At 37.0% G+C, this 20,627-nt stretch overlaps 1 protein-coding gene across 1 annotated transcript; it reads right to left on the bottom strand.

The window, feature by feature from the left end:
- Window positions 1–11,371: 11,371 nt before the first annotated feature.
- On the bottom strand, window positions 11,372–13,149 carry LOC125370336. The gene is made up of 5 exons (XM_048375369.1): window positions 12,811–13,149; window positions 12,626–12,688; window positions 11,802–12,046; window positions 11,583–11,679; window positions 11,372–11,497 (listed from the first exon to the last, which is right to left on the bottom strand). Exons 1-5 carry the CDS (start codon window positions 13,147–13,149, stop codon window positions 11,372–11,374), a joined length of 870 nt encoding a protein of 289 aa, XP_048231326.1.
- Between the last annotated feature and the right edge of the window lie 7,478 nt (window positions 13,150–20,627).

Here is a 20,627-nt window from a genome sequence, read left to right as displayed (position 1 = left end):
CTTTGCCACGTGGAGGGGAGTGAAATCATAGTACAAATGGCCGAGATTCAAAGCGTCGACCAGTGTATGGTCGGCACTATAGTGTCGTCTATACGCAAAGAATCTCACACCTGATGTATAGACAAGAATCTCAAGCCTGTTGCATAGACAAGACTGAAGAGCGTCAGGTTGAATGACAACACACACGATCGACACTATGACTAGCGATCATGTTGAAAGCTTCACCTCAGATTCCTGCATCAAAGCCTGCCCACCTTTTATATATATTGACTTCTCCTTTCTTTTGGTTTTGTTCAGTTTCTTTTGCTTTTATGACTTCTCTTTTCTTCTATAGCACTGTCGATCAAGAGGAAAAAGAAATGGAGAGAAGGAAAACAATGCAGAGCATAAAAGGAGAAAAAGGGATAGCAGGAAGAAACTTATATGAGGTGTGAGGTATGTCTTTTTTATTTTCTTTCCAGTTTATTAAATCATAATAATATATTTATAATCTTATAATATTTTTTTATATTTTAATTTATATGTGGATTGTTAGCACAAAAAAATAGATAAAAAGAAAAGGGTTGCGCGAGATATGTAGAGATCTTTTTACGTGAAATTATTTGTGTATATATTGGATTTTATGATGTTTTTATATTTTTAGTATTTGATTTTATTTTTTTATAGTTCATTATAGATTTTGATGTGTTGTATTTGTTATATGATGTTATGTAATGTTAAATCTTTTAGTTAAATAAACAAAAAAGAAAAAAATTAAACTAGAAGTTGAACTTAAGGTGGCCTTACTAATCAACAAATGCAGATAAAGAGACTATCCATTGCTATACATGTGCATTCATTGATGGGATCTTATTTGTTAAGTGAGCTTGAAAGGTATATTTGATTTTCCTCCTTCTTATAGAAGACTTAACTAGAGTCCATCAGTACTGCTGAAATAGAGATACTACATGTCCCAAAATATTTAAGGCCATAAAGTTGACTCTTTTTTTCTTCACCCAGAATATCAATAGAAGAGGTTGTTATCGTCCATAATCTCACTAACTTGTCCGTATGCACACGCCTCATTATTAAGTATCCTAAGAAGATTTTATATAACACCAAATGTTCCATATTTTTTAGCTATAAAATAGTAAAATGCACATATTTTAAAATAAACATATTATCACTTTTAATAATATTATTAATAAAAAAATTTATGTTGTTGTTCTTTATAATATTTAACAGACATGAAGTTACTAAATTTTTTAATTTTTTATTAACAAAATCAAATATTATAATAATACTTAGAGTTTAATAATAATTGTCATTAGCTGAAGGAGGCTGGAAACTATGGTAAGAACGGAGGAAAATAGCAACACCAGTCGCTGTAAGAAAATATGGATTTACCTATGTCCTTTAGTGACGGATAATTATAGTTGCTAAATAGTGACAGTATAACACGGTTTGGAGGTAGCAAATTTTAGCCACGCTTTTGCAACGGGATGCCAACGGTAGGTTAACGACGGGCAATAGGCCGTCGCTAATTATGGTGCAAATATCTAGCGCCAATTTAGCAACATTGTGCCGATAGGTTTAATGACGGGCCTTAATGACGCTGTTGTTAATTTTTACGGGAATTATGGCACCAATGTTTCGCATCGGGGCTCAAGCGTTAGTGATGAACGTGGCGTCACTATTTTGTTAGAAATAGCGACATTATTGAAGCCGTCACTGCCGATTCTATCGATGGTGCTGCCATTGCTAGTTGTTTATGTTAATCTTGCTTTGCCTTTAGCAATGGACATATTAATTATCGCTAAATGATGTAGTTGAACGACGGTGTTTTATAGGGTTGTTAAGTTAACCCTAAAATTTAGCGAACACCATGTTCGTCAATAAATTTTAGAACTAAATTAAATAGCCCTTTCCTTCTCTCTCTCACACACCCACACTTTCCTTTCTCCCTCACTGCTTTCCTCCTTCCTCACTGGTCGGCTCCCAAGCCTTATCACCTCCTCCGCTCGTCTCTCTACCCCTATCCCTCTCTCTCTCCCTTTCCTTTTCCGTCTCCCTCACTGCCATACCCATCACCCCCGCCCCTCGATCACCTCCTACCGACTCTAAGTGCCGCCATCAAAGCGAATGTTAGTTAATTTAATTTGTTCTATTTTAAGTTTAATATATATATATATATATATATATTGTAGTTTATATTGTTGTTTTATTTTTATATTCTTTGTGTTATGTTATTAATTATACTATGTTAATTTCAATTTGTTTTGGTTTATTTTTATATTTTATTTTAATTTTAATTAAAAAAATTTAACTTTAAATTCTTGTTTACTTTAATTTTTTTGTTTATTTTAAATTTTTATTTACTCTATTTTTTTGTTTAATTATCTGTTTATATTATCTATAAACTTACCTTTTTTTTTCCTTTTATCTTTCATAGTAGGTAAATCTTTAACTTGTTAAACAAGTTACTTTGAGTTACATTAGTCGGTGGTTTTCACTTCAACTTATCACTGTTTTTTATTATTTATTTTGGTTTTATGTATGTTTAGTTGGTGTAGATCTCATTTAGTATTTTATTCAACTATTTTATTAAAATTAAGTGGATTAAATTAATTAATAATTTAGGGTTCATGAAACTAGTGCCTTTACGAGCTAAGTAATATATTATCTAGTTTTTTAACAACACCTTTTATATATAATGTTGAGAAACCTGTATAAATCTGTCATGCTCCTGCTTATTTATCCATATTTTCAATATCCTAACAACTCATCTTCTTATAGAACTGCTTTCTCAAATTTTGTATATATTTATTATTATTATTATTATTATTTTACTGTTTCCCTTTTTTTCAGTTAGAGGTTGACACTTTGTCTTCCAAAACTTGTATATATATATCTGCGAAATTAATGAGAAAAGTGACCTAACTTTTCCAGTTTGTGTACTTCTATATTTCTTAGTGTTTTCTCACATAGTATCAAAGGAAACCATGGCCAAAGCCAATAATCAGTCAAATTCATCTCTTTTCTCTTTTGGAGGAATGTTTTCACAACTGTCATCAGTTAAATTAGATAATGATAAAATATGATATTCAAAATTCTGAGAGATCACAGACTTAGAGGTTTCTTAAATAGTGAAACATCTTGTTCAACCCAATTTGCAGTTTCTATAATCACCATTTGCGCATCTGTGGTTTCAGAAACACCAACAACAAAGAAAGAGCCCAATCCTGAATATGATGCTTGGATTTCAAAAGACCAACTTTTATTAGGTTGCCTATACAATTTGATTCAACCAAGAGTTGCAGCTCGACTGATGGATTACACAACCTCAAAGGACATATATGGAGGCATCAAACAGTATTTTAGAATGCAAGTCTCTTGTTTACCCCCAATGTTTACCCCCATGAGTGGATTGACCCTTATAGTATTTTTAGATATATATAACTGAAAAAGTAAGTCCTTTTTGTCGTTTTGGCCCCTCTACTAATTGTAGCTCCTTCAACTGAAGATGTTCGTTTTCTCTAAGCTGATGTGGCATTAATTACGGACCGTTAAGCTTGTATTGAGACCTAAAAACACTGGCATAGCATTTTTTATTCTCTTTTTGTTTTTACAGTTACTCTCTCTTTAATAATCTTCTATCTCAGCTTCAATCTAATTCTATAAACCTTAAAATTTTACATGAAAAAATTTGTTTAAGAAAAAAAAGAGAGTTATTTCAAATTAATCAACACTCTACATTTTTCTCCCTTAAGCAAATCGACATGGCTTTGTTGTCTTCATCATCTGGAAGCTCAAATGGGAAAAGTCGAACAAATATGAAGATATACTAAGAAGGATCTCAAAGTTTCTACAGATGCAGATATTTGGGCATGAAGGTAAAGGCTTATTGTTGGATATCATGTACTGAAGAAAATCCTAGCCAAAGATTTTATGGATGCCTAAAATACAAGGTAAATCTTATGCCTAATTAATAAATGAATTTTTAATTTAATTGGTTTTATGATATATAGGTTTATTGTGCTATGTTTCCATGTGCTTACTCATGGCCTGGAATGTCATCTGAGACTATTATAAATGAGGGTGAGGGAATGCATATTCAACCAGATCTTGTTGTCAGATTTCTTATTCCTAACGAGAGAGAGCTAAGACAAGCACAACAATGATCAACATATACCTCATAGAGGTCAATAAGGTCAATTAATTTCACAAGAGATGGCTTATAAGTGAGATTTGCAATAACGTTCCATTCTAGCCTCAAGTTCTGCAATGGTCAGGGGGACCAGCAATAACAGCTAGGCAATTGCTTAAGAAAGTTGAAAGAAGAAAGTCAAGTTTGCCAACAGAAACAATCAATTTTAGTATTTTATATGTAATTGCTACATATGAGCTATTACTTAGCTCTAATTTGGTTGCAAAGCCTATTTAACTATGGTAGACTCACAACAAAAAGAATTTGCAATATAAGTTTTTACCTTAAAAACTCTAGCTTTACATTGAGTAATCATGCTATGAGTTTCAACATATTGTTTTTCTTTTCTTCTAAGTGCAGAAACTGACACTTGAGAACTCATTTGCTCTTTAGTTTGATTGGGATTTGTAGAGTGTTATGATAGAGGTTGTTCACTCTGAATTCCATGATTAAAATTTTTGTAGTGGCTGGAGAAGAAGCCTGTGTCTTAGCTGAGTGTTCTGTCGATTCAGTTTTGGAGCCTGTGAGCGCGGCTTTTCAAGGTCTACCCCAGGTGTTGAGCAGCCTTATCACTGTGTCCAAGTACTATTCTTCGTATTAGGCTAGTTTCAAAATGAGCCGTTCGGTTGAGAGTCCTAAGGGATTACGAAGGGCGTTAAGATCGATTGGAGAAGGAGTCGACACCCATGAGATCGAGATAGGTTTAGAAGTGAGGATGACAAATTTGTATTTTTTATGGAAAACTTAAGTTTCTCCTTCTTAAAATTAGAGATTCTAAGTTCGAAAAGTTAGGTACAAATAAGGAAGGTTTACAAAAGCACCCCTATCCACCTAAACGGTGAAGTATAACCTCTATTAGAGCAGACGAGCCTTTTCCTATCCTAATAACATTATCTTAGCCTATTTTACCCTATATTTATTTTATACACCAACCCATTTTTATCTTTCTTACCATGTGGAGTGAGAAATCAAGAGACTATACTAAACGGAGGCACTTGGGTACCTTGACTATTTCCTAGAGGGAAGCACATTGGTGCTTTTGCTAATCCTAGTCGGGAGCACTTTGGTGCCTTAGGTTCTATCTTAGCAATGCCATGGTGTTCATAACTTCCACAATTTTTTTTTGCTCCTATTCTAGGCGTTAGATTTATTTTAGCCTTAACATTTAAGGTGAACGCATGTGAGGCGCAGGTTACTATGTTAAGCTTTAATTCTTTTTAATATCTTTACATGCAGGGTGATCAAGATAATTGCTAAGTCCAATTTTATTCATTATTTACATGTGGGATGATATTCTAAACATAAATTAAACATACATAGAAAGGAGAAGGAGAATAGAAACTAGAAAGGGATTAAGAAAACCAAGGGTTAATAAGAGGCCTACACATGCAGACAGCCTTAGAGGCCTTAATACAAGTTAACACAAATCAAATAATTATTCTTCTTAAAGGCGGTCTGATCCTTAGAGGGGATCCTCTAAAAATTATCAACTCTGCATTTCCGAGTTAGTAGTTAAACATAAAACAAATAGAATGCGTATAATGAATTAAATTATGCAAGAGGGAAATATGATTAATTATATGGCGAAATTTAAATAGGACAGAATTAAAATAAGGTAATAAATTAAATATATTAAAAATAAATAAAGTACCTTTTGCTTTTATCATTAGGGGTTGACCTCATATGGGTATAGGATCCACTCGCGAGAGGGTAGTCCCCTCAGGACATAGAGGGCTCACGATGTCATTTGAGGTGCTAACCTTACATTCTAGAAGAAAGAGATTGAACTCATGCAAATATAGGGTCCACTAGCTTGAAGACAGTCCCTAAATAAAAAACAATTAGGAGAAATAATGTCATTTTCACCTAAAAACTATTGTTTAGGTTCATGTGGTACCTGGACCCACGCAAGCAGAGGGTAACCTGGCATGAGCTTAGGGTCCAGGGTCTAGAACACACCAAACACAACACATTAAGCTAGACGATGTCGTGTTTAAGTCTCGGGCTCCCTAACCTCGCGTATATAAAGGGTGACCTCGCGTGTGCTTAGTGGCTCAAGTCCATGTGGCCTAAAGAAACGACCCCATTTTGATAGAAACGCAAACCACAAAGCATAACACGACTCAATTTATAAGGGACAGAGACTGACCTCATGTAGGTATAGGCTCCACTCGTGCGAGGTCAACGAGCCCAAAAAAATATTTAAAATAAAATTTCGAGAAGAAACATAAAATATATATGGATTAAACAAAACAACATAATAAATGCAAAGAACGTGAGAAAACGAAAATATGAATAAATTGAGCCTTTAAGCGGCTACTTTTTACTACTTGATTGAAGAAACAAATTAATTTTTTGAGGGAAAGGGAAGAAGAAAAAAGATTGTTGTCCCTTTTTTTGAAAGAAACCCTAGAAGAAAGTCCCCTAAAAAGTATTCTCTTGTTTTTCTTAATAATTTCTTTTCTAATAAATCACCATTAGAATTGATTTTCCAACCCCTCACTCATGGGACAAGGTCAAATATTTATAGTAAGGGATTAAAAAGCTTATCAGAGGGAAAAATCCAGCTCAAAAGTCCCTCAAATGGATGATCAACACGTCACCCAAAGTTGACCTATACCAGTCTGAATGCGCACGAGGCTAGAGCGGGTCCTCGCTCTATCCTTGTATGAGGTTAGTCTATACTCGTGCAGGCTCATCGTGAACGAGTGTGAGATTAAGGCCAGAGGCCCATGCTTTTAGGTCAACGCTCGCCTCGCACGGGCTTATCTTGAGTGCACGCAAGCTCGCCTTGGACACACGCGAGGCTAAAGATACACACTGAGTCTAGGTTGACTTGCGCAAGTTCAAAATGAGCTCGCGCAGAGTCATTTTAGACTCGCGCTAGTTTAGCATTGTGACATCTTTCTATCTTTTTCTTCCTCTTATTTGTAAATAATCTTTTTAGAATTTTGAGGGGTACGATGCTTTTTTCTCTTTTTTTTTTCTCGCGGCCATTTTAAACCTTCTCATCATCGGGCTTTATATAACTTTAGATTCTAGATTTTCATGATAACATAGCCTACTGGTTTAAAGAGTTATCACTTGTTTCTTGCAAGTCTGCAGACTCGGTTGGTACAGGTCCTTCATTAATAGATACTTGTTGAGAATGTATGAATTATTGTATTAAATAACTTTAAGAAAGGAAATGACCATATAGATTGAGGTGAATATGTAATGATAGTACAATTCTTAAGTTGCCGTGAATTGTGGGTGAGGAATTTTGAGTTTTAAAAGGAAAATCGATTTCATTAAAAAAATTCCTAGACACATAAATTCTATAACTAGGACTTAGACAAAGATAACTTTTATGATTATGACTATAACCCAAGAGCACACTCTTAATGGAATAAAAAGAAATATATTTTTCTGATATGGCCTAAGACAAGGACGACGTGCACAACCAAATACTTTGAGAAAATTGTAATTTGGTTTTTGACCGAAAAGAACTTGAACAAGTGACCTAAGATTAAGAATATGTTTTAATTAAATAAAATAAGGTTTGAAAAGCATGCTACCAATATCTTAAAGGTATTTTAGCATGGGCTAGGAGAGAGACCGATTTCTACGACATGTCGGTGTTTTCGCTTCACTCGATTGTTTTAAAAGGATGTGTAAGGACATGGATTCTAGAACTCAATTATGCAATTCTCTAAAATTTTTTGTAAAACATTTCTATACTTTCCTCCCCAATTTGACTTAATCTTTATCTTTTCTAAACCTGTTTTTAGTTAATGTTTTGAATTTAACAAACATTTATATTGCCTCATCTTTAGTTTTTAAGGCACAAACTCATGTATACCTACTATGATCATCCAAGAAGTAATATTTAAGACCTTCACAAGATGGTACGAGTGCAAGCCCTCATAGATCATAATGAATTAACTTAAGTGGTGATTTTGCATGATATTCAGAAGTAGAAAAAGGTAAAAAAATGAAACTTAATGTATAGGCAGGCATCATAAAAGAAATTGTTTCCATTAAAGGACACAGACTAATAACAAGACTTTAGAGTTTCTGACAAGACTCCGTTGGAGGGGTGATTAAACCTTCCATGCCCCACTGCTTTTTTAGAATCAATAATACCATACTCAAACAAAATAGGAGAATCTTTTAACAGCAAAGAACTAAAATAATTGAAAGATATCTTATGTTTGCTAACTCCATTCAGAAGCTTCAATTAATACAAACCCTCTTTAAGCATCCCTTGAAGAAGAACCTATCTCGTTTCCTTATCCTTAACAAAATAACATTCAAGATAAAACTCAATAAATATATTATTATCAAAGGCTAATTGAGAGACACTAAGCAAATTCTTCTTAATAAAAGGCACATGCAAGACATTTTTTAATTTCAACATCTTTTTGTTTAAATATGGCATATTTATAGTTAGATATGAGTATGAGAAGTTTTGAGCCATTTCCAACCACTAATTTTTCCTTACTTGAGTATTCTCCTAGATTAGTGAGTTTATTTGAATCATTCATGACATGGTTGCTTGCCCTACTGTCCATAAACCAACCAGGATAAGGTTTTGAACCTACATCAGTTATGAATGCAGTTGTTGAAGAAGAGCCTTCTTGCTTTCCTTTTCCTAATTTTGGAGAAACTCCCATGTAATCCTCATCATATCTAGTCTAGTAATAAGGGGTTGTGTGCCTCATTTTGCTATAAATTTAATACAAGAATCTAGATATGCCATTTCTTCCTCCACAATTTCTACCTCTACTATTTCCACTTATGAATTTCCTCTTCCTTATCTTCCTACACTAATTTGATTCTTGTTCTACCCTTTAATTATATTGTTATTTCTGCCACTAGAATTGATCTTGTTGACAAATGTTATTATTGGTTGGGCTATTTGCATTGCTGCCATGATAAATGTGCAACATTTAGCTGCTCTAGCCGACTTTCATAAGTCATCAAAGTTGACTATAGTTCTCCCCAAGTGATTTATTCTCTGCCTGTAATTTAAACAGCAATTGAAGTATATTCTTCATCCAATATAGCAATAAGTTAAGTGATAAGTCCTTACTTTCAATTGGCTTTCTAGCCAATGCTAAGTTATTTGCAATTGATTTGACTGTGTTAAGGTTAGGGTATCCAAAACCCATTTAGCTAGATGGGTACCGAATCTAGGGTCTAAGGTTCAAGTCTCGTAAGGAATAAAATGATGAATAATATTTTTAATGGGTTAAGAGGTTAGGGTATCCAAAACCCGTTTAGCTAAACGGGTATCTGAACTCTCATGGGGAACAAAATGATGAATAATATTCTTTAACGGCCAAGAGGTTATGTCACGACCCGATATGTGGGTCCGTGATCGTCACTGGAGAATGGGTAGGCTTAAGGCCACCGAATCTCGTAATAAGCCTTACAGACCAATAATTCCAATAAAAAGCTAATAAAATATCATTAATTATGATTGACATGCCATAAATAATTCTAACTAGTCTTTATAACATCTCACGTTCATAATGGACTAGAATAATCACAACAAATTTAAAAGTACTCTACTACAGAAGGTCTAAAGTGTAAAATAACTTAAAATATGGAAGTACATATTATTTACACAAAAAGCCAGATGAAGAAGGAGTTAAACTGTCAGAATGCCGGACGGCGAAGAACTCTAACTGTCAGTCTCGGGAGTGAGTTAAAATCAAATAATCTTATTAACTATTGCAGTCTTCTCAGAAAAATAATTATTATTACATCAGTATAACATGCCATGTACATCAAATACGAGTCATACTATAATCATACCATAAATTTAAAAATAAAATATATTTTAACACTTGTGAGACGAGTGGCTCAAGAGAACCACCGAATCACTAAACGACTTCTACCTTAATTCCAACGTCACACAGGATAATAAGATAAGCTGAAGCTTCGACTGGTCCTTTCATCCGCTTTGCCAACACTGATTCCCAACTAAGGCTGGCTACCGAGAGCATTGCTCGACTAAAGACCTTTCTCCGACAACAATTTCACACCGAGAGTAGAGGTTACTACTCAACCATGGCAAAAATCCATAATAACCTTGTTACATGTCTTTAATCATTACCGGTGCACACGCAGTCCTGATGTAACCCATCAGGTGGCATGTTCTACTATAGGCTCATCCCAATATCACAATCAACTCATATATAATAATCATAGTCTAACAAAATCATTCAACACATAAAATAAAGATATAGAAAATCGGGGAAAGCAAACATGCAATTTATGTGTCGAAATAATAATAATGATTGTATTAATATAACATTAAGTATGATATCAAAACACTAGGGTTCAAAAGCCTCTCGGCGATGCGTCGAACTGAACGAACCGCCCCACACCTGCCAGTCGGTGCGAGTCACCCAGTGGGGAGCAAGGTCGCCCGCATTTTTTTAAAGAAAGGCGTTTCTTGGTTTCAAGGAAGTTCGAATCCGAAATCGGATCGCCGAAAGCACTCCGGTAGGAGGCCAAACTGATGATAGCAGCCTCCTCACTATTGATGACGTCGACAGAAAGAAGGAAAGGGAAGAGGGAGCTGCGGCGACACAGCCGCAGAGCGGAGGGTGAGGAGAGGCCACCATAGGGGAATGAAGAGAGGAGGGAGAGGGAGGAAAGAAAAAAGGAAGGAAAGAAAAAGGAAGAGGGAGAGAGAGGAGAGATGAGAGAAAGGAAAGAAAAGAGAGAAAAAATTTCTTTTATATATATATATATAATTACTATTATTATTATTATTATTATTATTATTATTATTATTATTATTATTTTATCTTTTTAAGAAAAACTGGGTATTACAAGAAACACGATTTACCTTAGGATTGAAACAAATGAGGGTAGAGACTTCTCATCTCCTGCTTGTTCTCCCAAGTATACTCTTCAGACGAATAATTCCGCCATAACACCTTAACCATCGGAATAACCTTAGAGCGCAGTTGGTGAACTTGAGTATCCACGATCATGACTGGCTGCTCCTCATAAGTTAGATCTTCGCTTACTTCCATACATTAAAGCTGCAACACATGCGAAGAGTTCGAAATATACTTCATTAACATTGATATGTGGAATACCGGATGCACGTGCGAGAAATTTGGCGGCAAGTCCAGCTTGTATGCCACCTCTCCAATTCGGTCAATAATCTCAAAGGGTCCCACATTATTGAGGGGCCAATTTGCCCTTCTTGCCAAATCGCATCACCCTATGCATAGGAGACACCTTCAAGAACACATATTCCCCAACACTGAACTCTACGTGCTTCTGCTTCAGATCCGCATAACTTTTCTGCCTATTGAAAGTTGTCTTCAGCCTCTCGCGAATAATATGAACCTTTACTGAAGTGATCTAAACCAACTCTGGTCCTACTAACTTTCGTTCGCCAACCACTGTAAGTTGTACAATAAGCTTCTTCCAAAATCTCCTTTCTAAGATTATCCACAACGGGAACACACAGCCTAGAGCCCATACTGAGGGTGTCATCATCATTTATAATAAAATCATTAGCTCAACCTTACTGCACTTCTTCCAAGATTTTTCGTAACTATGGGTCCCGATTCTGAGCTATCCTGATTCTATCAAAAGCACAGACCTAACCCTGAAATCTGCTAACAATGCACCTGATTCCAATATCTCCATCTCGCGGCCTTGGTCGTGCGTATCGATACAACTCTCAGTCAACTGGCCTCTTCTGCGCACCGCGATATAAGCAAGACTACCTACCGAATTCCTGCTCAAGGCATCAGCCATAACATTCGCCTTACTTGGATGGTAAAGAATATTACAATCATAGTCCTTCAGAAGCTCTAACCATCTTCTTTGCCTTAGATTCAATTCCTTATGTTGGAAAATATACTTTAAGCTTTTATAATCCATATATATCTCGCACGTCTCCCCATAGAGATAGTGCCTCCAGATCTTCAAAGCAAAAATTATTGTTGCCATCTCCAAATCGTGGGTCAGGTAATTCTATTCATGCTTCTTCAACTACCTAGATGCATAAGATACTATGTTTTCATTTTGCATCAGGACATTAACCCAAACCTACTTTGGAAGCATCGTAATACACCGTGAATCCACCAGTCCCAAAGGGTAAGGTCAACATCGGTCAAATGGAAGTCATCAGCGGTCTTCAAATCGAAACAGAAAGCTTCTTTCACACATGTCAGTCCACTAAAACCTTATCTGAGTTAGCTTAGTCAAAGGTGCTGCTATTCTCGAAAAGTCTTACACGAAACGACGGTAGTAACCTGCCAATCCTAGAAAGCTACGCACCTTAGTCACCGTGGTCAGTCTCTGCTAGTCAATCACCGCTCCACTTTCTTGGGGTCCACTTAAATACCATCTCTAGACACAATGCGCCCTAGAAAAGCAACTCTTTCTAACCAGAACTCGCACTTAGAGAACTTAGTGTACAACTGATGCTCCCTCAAAGTCTGAAGTACCATCCTCAGGTGCCACGCGTGCTCCTCTTCGCTTCTGGAGTATACCAAGATATCATTAATGAATACGATTACAAAATGATCCAGAAACTGCTTGAACACTCAATTCATCAGATCCATGAAAGCCTTAGGAGCATTAGTAAGTCCAAACGACATCACCAGAAACTCATAATGCCCATAACGCATCCTGAGTGCCATCTTTGGCACGTCTTCCCTACGGATCCTCAACTGGTGACACCCCGATCGTAAATCAATCTTAGAGAAATACACGGCTCCTTGAAGTTGATCGAATAGGTAATCGATGTGAGGAAGCGGATACCGGTTATGAATCGTCACTTTATTCAGCACCCGGTAATCGATATAGAGGCGCAAAGTACCATCTTTCTTTTTCACGAATAGAATAGGAGCACCCTTCGGAGACGCACTAGGTCTAATAAAATCCTTATTCAGGAGGTCCTGCAGCAGCTCTTTTAACTCCTTTAACTCGGCCAGTGCCATTCGATAGGCAGCAAAGAAATAGGTGTTGTACCCGGTACCACGTCGATGTAGAATTCTATCTTTCTATTGGACGGAAATCCTAGTAGTTCTTTTGGAAATTCATCAGAAAACTCGTAAACCACCTGAACGTCCTCGATGTAACCTTTTCCTGCGGAGATATCCCTAAACAAAGCCAGATATCCTTAACATCCACGAAGCATCCGCCTAGCTGTAATAGCCGACACGAGATTCGATAGAGTAGGTATCTGCTCACCTTTAAAATAGAACTCTGAGTTCTCAAAAATTTGAAAATTCACGTGTTTCTCCCAACGGGCCAACATGGCGAAATGCATAGCCAACCAATCCATTCCCAAAATCACATCAAAATCCAATACATCCAATAGAATTAGGTTAGCAACCAAATCTGGACCTCAACAGCGGACAGACACGGGCGGAAACACGACATCTGGTCTAAGGCATCACAATGGCGTGGCAACATGGAACTTGAAATCTAACGGGCTAGACATCTAATCTTAAAGCAAAACTAGGCGATAAGAAAGAATGGGTAGCCCTAGGGTCTAAAAAGATCTAGCTTCAGAATAGCATACAAGAATAGTACCTCACACCACAGCATTTGAGGCTCGCGCATCTTGAGGAGTGAGGGTGAACATTTCTTGTCATTTTACCGCAGTTCTGACCTGGAACATGCCCCCAGACAGATTAGCCTCTTGCAGATCTACCTCCAAAACCACAGCCCTATTGGCCGACATACTGAGATCCACCCTGAAAATATCCCAAAGCTATAGGAAAAGCTGGTCGGGTCGCACTGGCGGACGAGCCCTAAGGAAAAGCTGGCCGACTGAAGTAGCGATGACACTATTGAGCCATATGACCCATCTCGCCACACCTAAAACAGGCTTGGTTGGAAGCTAAGCACTCCGTCGATGGGTCGGCCCCAACTAGAAGCTTGAACTCTGCCCACTACCATTGAATTCCTGACCAGGTCTGAATCCTCGGCTATCCTTCTAATTGTGCCTACCCCTTCTATGGATACGGTGGCTTCTCTATCTAGTTCTTGGTGGTACCCCGGAGTAGCCTCCGGTTGCTCGTGTACGTACATGAATGGACCCTCAACCCTGGTCTTCTTTTTCCTACCATCGTCAGTCCCCTGACCAAACCTCGCAAGGTCATCTCTATCTGTCTCGCCATGTCAGTCACTTCTAGGAAGCTGCTCCTCCTAGACTGAACCAAGGAGACAAACTTTGGATCGAATCCCGAAATATACTTGTTGTTCTTCTGCTCCTCGGTCCCCACGTGTATTATGCCGCTCACAGGTCTCCTTTAATTAGCCTTTCAAATCTCTTTCTATACTCTTGCCTTACATTAAAAGGGATGAAGTACTCCTCAAACTTGTCTCTGAACTGCCTCCACGACAATCCATCTAGAAAGGGGTGGATATAGTCTCTGAACCACTGAGATGCTATCCCTTTCAAGCAAAATCCAGCCATGTCGATGGTCTTCCTGTCAAAATAGTGCAAATCAAATACCCTTTTTCTCAACCTCGTCTAGGAAGTCCAGAGGGTCCCCAGCTGTCCTATCAAACTCCACGGGTCTTAACTTAGTGTACTTGGACATGGGAACATTGTCTGGATTTCTGATACCGGACCCACTAGCACGGCTTCCTGAACCCTGGGCAGCCTACTGCTGCTGGAAGACTAATAACTGCTCTAAGGCCCTCTGCATCCCAGTCATACCGGTTATAAATGCCTCCACTAGGATTCCACCAGCACCATATACCTCCTGAGTCTCGCCTTGATCTGGTTGGGCTGCTGCTCGAGGCCTACCTCGCCTCCTAGTACCACGGGCTGGGGCCAGAGGGGCTGTTTGAGCAGAAAACTCATCTTGGCCTTCCTGGGCCGATGCTGTAGCTACAGTCGCTCGAGTTCTCGATATTGGCAAGAGCTGAAAATAAACAATAAGCTATAAAACCCAATAGAATCTCTAACATATAGTGCAGATACTAGAATCAATGAAAGACGCAAGGATATACTCGATTTCCTAATTTTCGTAGTAGTTAAGGAAGCTAATCTAGGTCAAAGGAAAACTAAACCTAAGCTCTGATACCAACTTTGTCACAACCCGATATGTGGGTCCATGACCGGCACTAGGGATTGGGTAGGATTAAGGCCACCAAATCCCGTAGTAAGCCTTACAGACCAATAATTCAAATAAAAAGCTAATAAAATATCATTAATTATGACTGACATGCCATAAATAATTCTAGCTGGTCTTTATAACATCTCACGTCTATCATGGACCAGAATAATCACAAAAAATTTAAAAGTACTCTACTACAGAAGGTCTAGAGTATAAAATAACTTAAAATATGGAAGTATAGATTATTTACAAAAAAAGCCCGATGAAGAAGAAGTCGGATTGTCACAATGCCGGACGGCGAAGAACTCTAACTGTCACCTGAAAAATAAAATCGAGACTGTTAGTTTCGGGAGTGAGTTAAAATCAAATAATCTTGTGACTATTGTAGTCTTCTCAGAAAAATAATAATTATTACATCAGTATAACATGTCATGTACATCAAATACGAGTCATACTATAATCATATCATAAACTTAAAAATAAAATTATTTTAACACTTGTGAGACGAGTGGCTCAGTAGAACCCTAACCCCAATTACTAGCAGCCTTTTGGCTCTCTTAATTCCAACAGCTCTGGCGCCCAGAGAGCAAAGCTCAACCAGAGTACTTTCATCCAGCCTGAACACTTAATTCCCAACTAAGCCGGCGCCTAGAGAGCATTGCTCGACCAAGAACCTTTCTCCAGCAGTCAACTTTCATACCCCAGAGAGTTATACTCGACCTGGGCAAAAATCCATAATAACCTTGTTACTTGTCTTTAATCATTACCGGTGGGCACGCGGTCCTGATGTAACCCATCAGGTGGCAATGTTCTACTATAGCCTCATCCCAATATCACAATCAACTCATATATAATAATCATAGTCTAACATAATCATTCAACACATACAAATAAAGATTTAGAAAATAGCGGAAAGTAACATGCAATTTGTGTGTATAAATAATAACAATGATTGTATTAATATAACATTAAGTATGATATCAAAACAACGATATAATATCACTGATAATAATATTAAAATTATTCTCAGTAATTAATAATTAAATGAAATTATTTGTATTGCGATACTGATAATCATATTAGACATAATTTCTAAAGCATCGTATTAAATTTAAACTTGACAATAGTGCAGAGATTATGTGACTTTAACTCACAGTTCTGGCGCACTCCACAGTCCGCTCCTATGCCTCGGGTGGAGCTGGCGAGAAGAATTGATTATCTATTCACAAAAATACTCAATTAATAGACGTTCTTAAATTTTCTTTAGGCCTAGACCCTTAGATTAAGACTGCCTAAGATTAATTTAGTCTCGAGAAATCTGTCGAAAATTCGACAAAATTTTCCCTAAATTACGGATATTTACCCCCCCTATAAAGGATACAGAACCCGCCAAGGACACAACAAATATACTACGATTAAATAACAGGAGTCGGGCTACAAGAACTGTATTATTTTCTCCGACTCCGCAACACCCTAAAACACAATTAATTAAATTCAATAGATTTTTAAATTATCCATCACATGTAATTAATAGCCACAATATTTTTTTAAAATTACAACATAATTTTTAGAGTCTAAATAAAATTATATCGAGTTGAAATTATAATATTTCGCGCGTCTGGAAAGCCGGTCATGTCAACAGTGTCGGAATTCGAATCCGAAAGCGCCTACGCCAAGCTCGAGTTGCGAAGAGTCCGAAAGTACAAGAATTTCGATCGAAAAGTCACCGGAAAGCACCGGATCAAGGTCGAAAAGATGCTGCACTGGTGACACTTCCCGAGGTTGCCAGCGGGATTTTTGTTGCAAGAGAGGTCGTTCCCGGGATTTTCGAGAGTGGGGAGTCCGAATACAACGTCGGATCACCGAAAGCACGCCGGTTGGAGGCCAAATCGACGATAGCAGCCTTCTCACTCTTGACGACGCTGGGGGAAAGGAGGAAGGGGAAGAGGGAGCTGCGGTGACGGCATGAACGAAGAGGGGTAGGGAGAGGCAGCTGTCGTGGAGAGGGGGAAAGGGGGAAGGAAGAGAGGAGGGATAGGGAGGAAAGGAAGAAGGAAGGAAAGAAAAGGGAAGAGGGAGAGAGATGAGAGAAAGGAAAGAAAAAAAGAGAAAAAGAGAGAAACAATTTCTTTTATATATATATATATATATATATATATATATATATATATATATATATATACAAGAGGAGTACAAGAATGTAAGAGGAAAAACTCTCTCTCTCTAAACTCACTCTTTTCACTCTATATTTCTTCTCTTTGTAGTGAGACTTGTATAATAGAAGAGGCTCTTCTTCGTATTATGCATTCTGCGGTCTTCTAGGGAGAACTCCTATTTATATAGCGGTCTTGAAGCTTTGGATACCTTCATTGGAGCTTTGGATGCTTTTGTTAGTGGAGTAAAGGTGGATCCACTAGTCTTTGGATTTTTGCAATAATGCTTCACGCCTTTGGAGAAAGATGTCGGCCATATCTTTGAAAGAATCTTTTGCCTTTTCTTTTTGACCTTTTCTTTTTGTCTTTTGTCTTTTTCTTTTCTTTTCTTTTCTCTTTCTTTTTCTTTTTTCTTTTCTTTTTCTTTTTGAACCCGGGCTTTTGGCCCAACACAAGGAACCTTGGGCTGCCATTTCTGGTTTTCAACCCATGGACTTTTTACGGAGATTATTTTATGGGCTTGAAAATCCCAAAACAATCATCCTTGTTGGAATCACCGTCCAGGTCTATTGCCGCTGTACTGGCACTAGAGGAGGAAAATGATGCTTTTGATTTGCCTTTAGAAGAAGCAGTCTCTGACAATTATTTAATTAATTGCAAGAAATCTTCTTCTGTTTGGGCTGCAGCAAGCTTTGGAATTAAAAAAGACTTCTGTGCCAGGAACATGGTTTGTTCTTTTGGAGGTGGCAATAAGCTATTTTTGGTAAGGAAGTTTTGAATAGCTTTGAGGGATAATTTATCTTGGTGGTTAAATTTATCCCACCATTTTACTTTGAATCTCCGGGTAAGGATGATTTTACCGTCTGGAGATTGGTTGAAATGAAAATACCAGACACATACCCAGGGGAGAAAGAAATTTGAACAAAATAGGAGTAGCGGGGGATAACGCCTTTCTATTCTGTTAGGTTTGTAATTGGCTTTGAAGAGGTTAAACAAGGGCAAGACTTCTAGAATTATGGTTTCAGGGACATTACCATAATAATTCCACTATTGTTTGAACCAGTAGGGGATCTTTGAAGTTTGAATGAGGCTTGTATCGAAGTAGAAAAGGCAATAGTGGCTTTGTCCTTCGTTTTGGAGGAGAAAGGTATTAAACTAGGCTTGCTGGTAATCCCAATAGTTGAAGGAGGTATTTAGGTTTGAAGGGTAGGTTCTTTGAAGGGATGTTGGAAAAGATCTGGGAGAGTGTAAATCCATTCCCCAATCAGAAGGGTGATGAATTCTTTGAATAGTGCATGTGCAGTATGCAGGATCTTTATGGGTTTTGTTCTTTTTGAAATGTTTGAATTTGGCGGAACCAGTTATCTCAAGGATAGACTGGTAGTAAGACTGAGGCTTTGAAACATTCCAGGGTTTGAAATACCATCTTGGAGGGAAAATCTTTGAAACCAGTTTAGAGGGGCTTTCTGTACAGAATCCTTCCTCAACTGTTAAAATATTTTGAAAACTTTGTTTTTCCAAATACTCATTGGATTTAAAACGTTTTGATTGAGACAAAATAATTTCTTGAGAATTTGGCTTTGAAATACTATTTGAACTTTGAGATAGATTTTGAGGGAAAATTTCTATCTCGGTTTTTTGAAAAGGGATAGAGAGTATACCTTTACTCTTAATGGAGGAGGAGGACGACTTTGGAATTGCTTCTGGCTTTGGAATTATTTGCTTTGAAGATGGTTCAGATAGGGATTGAACCATCTGCCTTTGAATGAATTCAGGGTCTTACTGAGCAAGCCATTCCTGAATTTGTTGGGCTTGATCAGCTTTGGAAGGATCCATTTGTTGTTGAACTGGATCTGGTTGATCAATTTTCTCCTGGATAATTTCAGTCCAGGTCCTGATAGGCTTTGAAGATGAAGGGAGAATTTCCTTCATTGGGCTTTGAGTCGGCTTTGAACTTGCCATTGATTTTTCTTCTTTGGATTTGGATTTTCGCGGCATTTTTCACTCCTGTTTTTTGAAGAAACTCTCTGGTTAGAAAGTCTGGGATAGAATTCGAATCTCCTCTAATAAATTCGATTTCAAAATCAAAAACAGAAAGAATAGCTTGCCATCTAGCAAAAATCTGTTTGGAAGCTATATTTTGAACATCTTTTTGTAAAACTTCTTTAGCATATTTGCAATCAATACTTAAAAGAAATTTTTGATTTAAAAGATCACTTTGAAATTTGAAAATACACAAAACTATTGAAAGAATTTCCTTTTTGATAGTTGAGTAATTCTTTTGCGTATCATTCCAGTGTGCAGAAGTAAACTGGACAATACATTCTTTGGAATTTTAGATTTGTTTAAGAATCCCACCATAACCTAATTCTGATGCATCAGTTTCAACAATTTTGAATGCAGATGGATCAGCTAAATGCAGGCATGGAATTTCTAAAACTTTCTTTTTTATTCTTTGAACAATTTTGTATGCTGATCGGTACAAGGAGGGGGATTTTTCCTTAGCCTATCATGAAGGGGCTTTGCAAGACAGTTTAAATTTGGATAAAAATCCATGATATAATTTAAACTACCAAGAAATCTTTGTAATTGGGTTTTTTCCAAAATTCTATCTGGAAACTTTAAAGTGAATGCAAGGGATCTCTCAATTGGGGTGATGGTGCCTCGAGAGATATAATGTCCAAAAAATCTGATTTTTGTTTGAAAAAGAGATATCTTGGTTTTTGAAACCACTAAACCATTCTTTTTAACAACATAGAAAAATATTTCTAAGTGTTTGAAATGTTGTTCAATGGAATTTGAAAAGATTAACACATCATTAATGTAGACAATGTAAAACTTTGAATAAGCATTAAAAATGTCGTTCATGATTTTTTGAAATTCAGAAGGAGCATTTTTCAATCCGAAAGGCATTACATTCCATTCATACTGGCCAAATGGAACTGTAAAAGCCGTTTTGTAACGATCTTTTGAATCAATCTGGATTTGCCAAAATCCTGATTTCATATCAAACTTTGAAAAGATGAATGCAGAATGAAGTTTTTGAAGAAGATCTTTTTTGTTTTGAATAGGGTACCTAATCCATTTTAGAGCTTTATTTAAGGGTTTTGTAAGAATAAAAATATTCTTTAAAGCAATGTTGTTATTAAGAATTGCGGCTTCAGTTTTACCAGCAATCTTAATCTTTGA

The sequence above is a fragment of the Ricinus communis genome, chromosome 6 (assembly GCF_019578655.1).
Source record: "Ricinus communis isolate WT05 ecotype wild-type chromosome 6, ASM1957865v1, whole genome shotgun sequence".
Classification (NCBI taxonomy): Eukaryota; Viridiplantae; Streptophyta; class Magnoliopsida; order Malpighiales; family Euphorbiaceae; genus Ricinus; species Ricinus communis.
The sequence above is the reverse complement of the archived record's forward strand: the minus strand, read 5'-3'. Positions and strand labels throughout refer to the sequence as shown.

What these genes read in the sequence shown, in the direction of transcription:
- LOC125370336 (XM_048375369.1), bottom strand. Translation starts at nt 13,149, where the DNA reads ATGGCACTGGCCGAGTTAAAGGAGTTAAAAGAGCTGCTGCAGGACCTC. An exon ending in TTAGCAGATTTCAGGGTTAG is followed by an intron (nt 11,680 to 11,801) that starts GTCTGTGCTTTT and finishes TGACACCCTCAG; the next exon opens with TATGGGCTCTAGGCTGTGTG. An exon ending in ACAGTGGTTGGCGAACGAAA is followed by an intron (nt 11,498 to 11,582) that starts GTTAGTAGGACC and finishes TTCAATAGGCAG; the next exon opens with AAAAGTTATGCGGATCTGAA.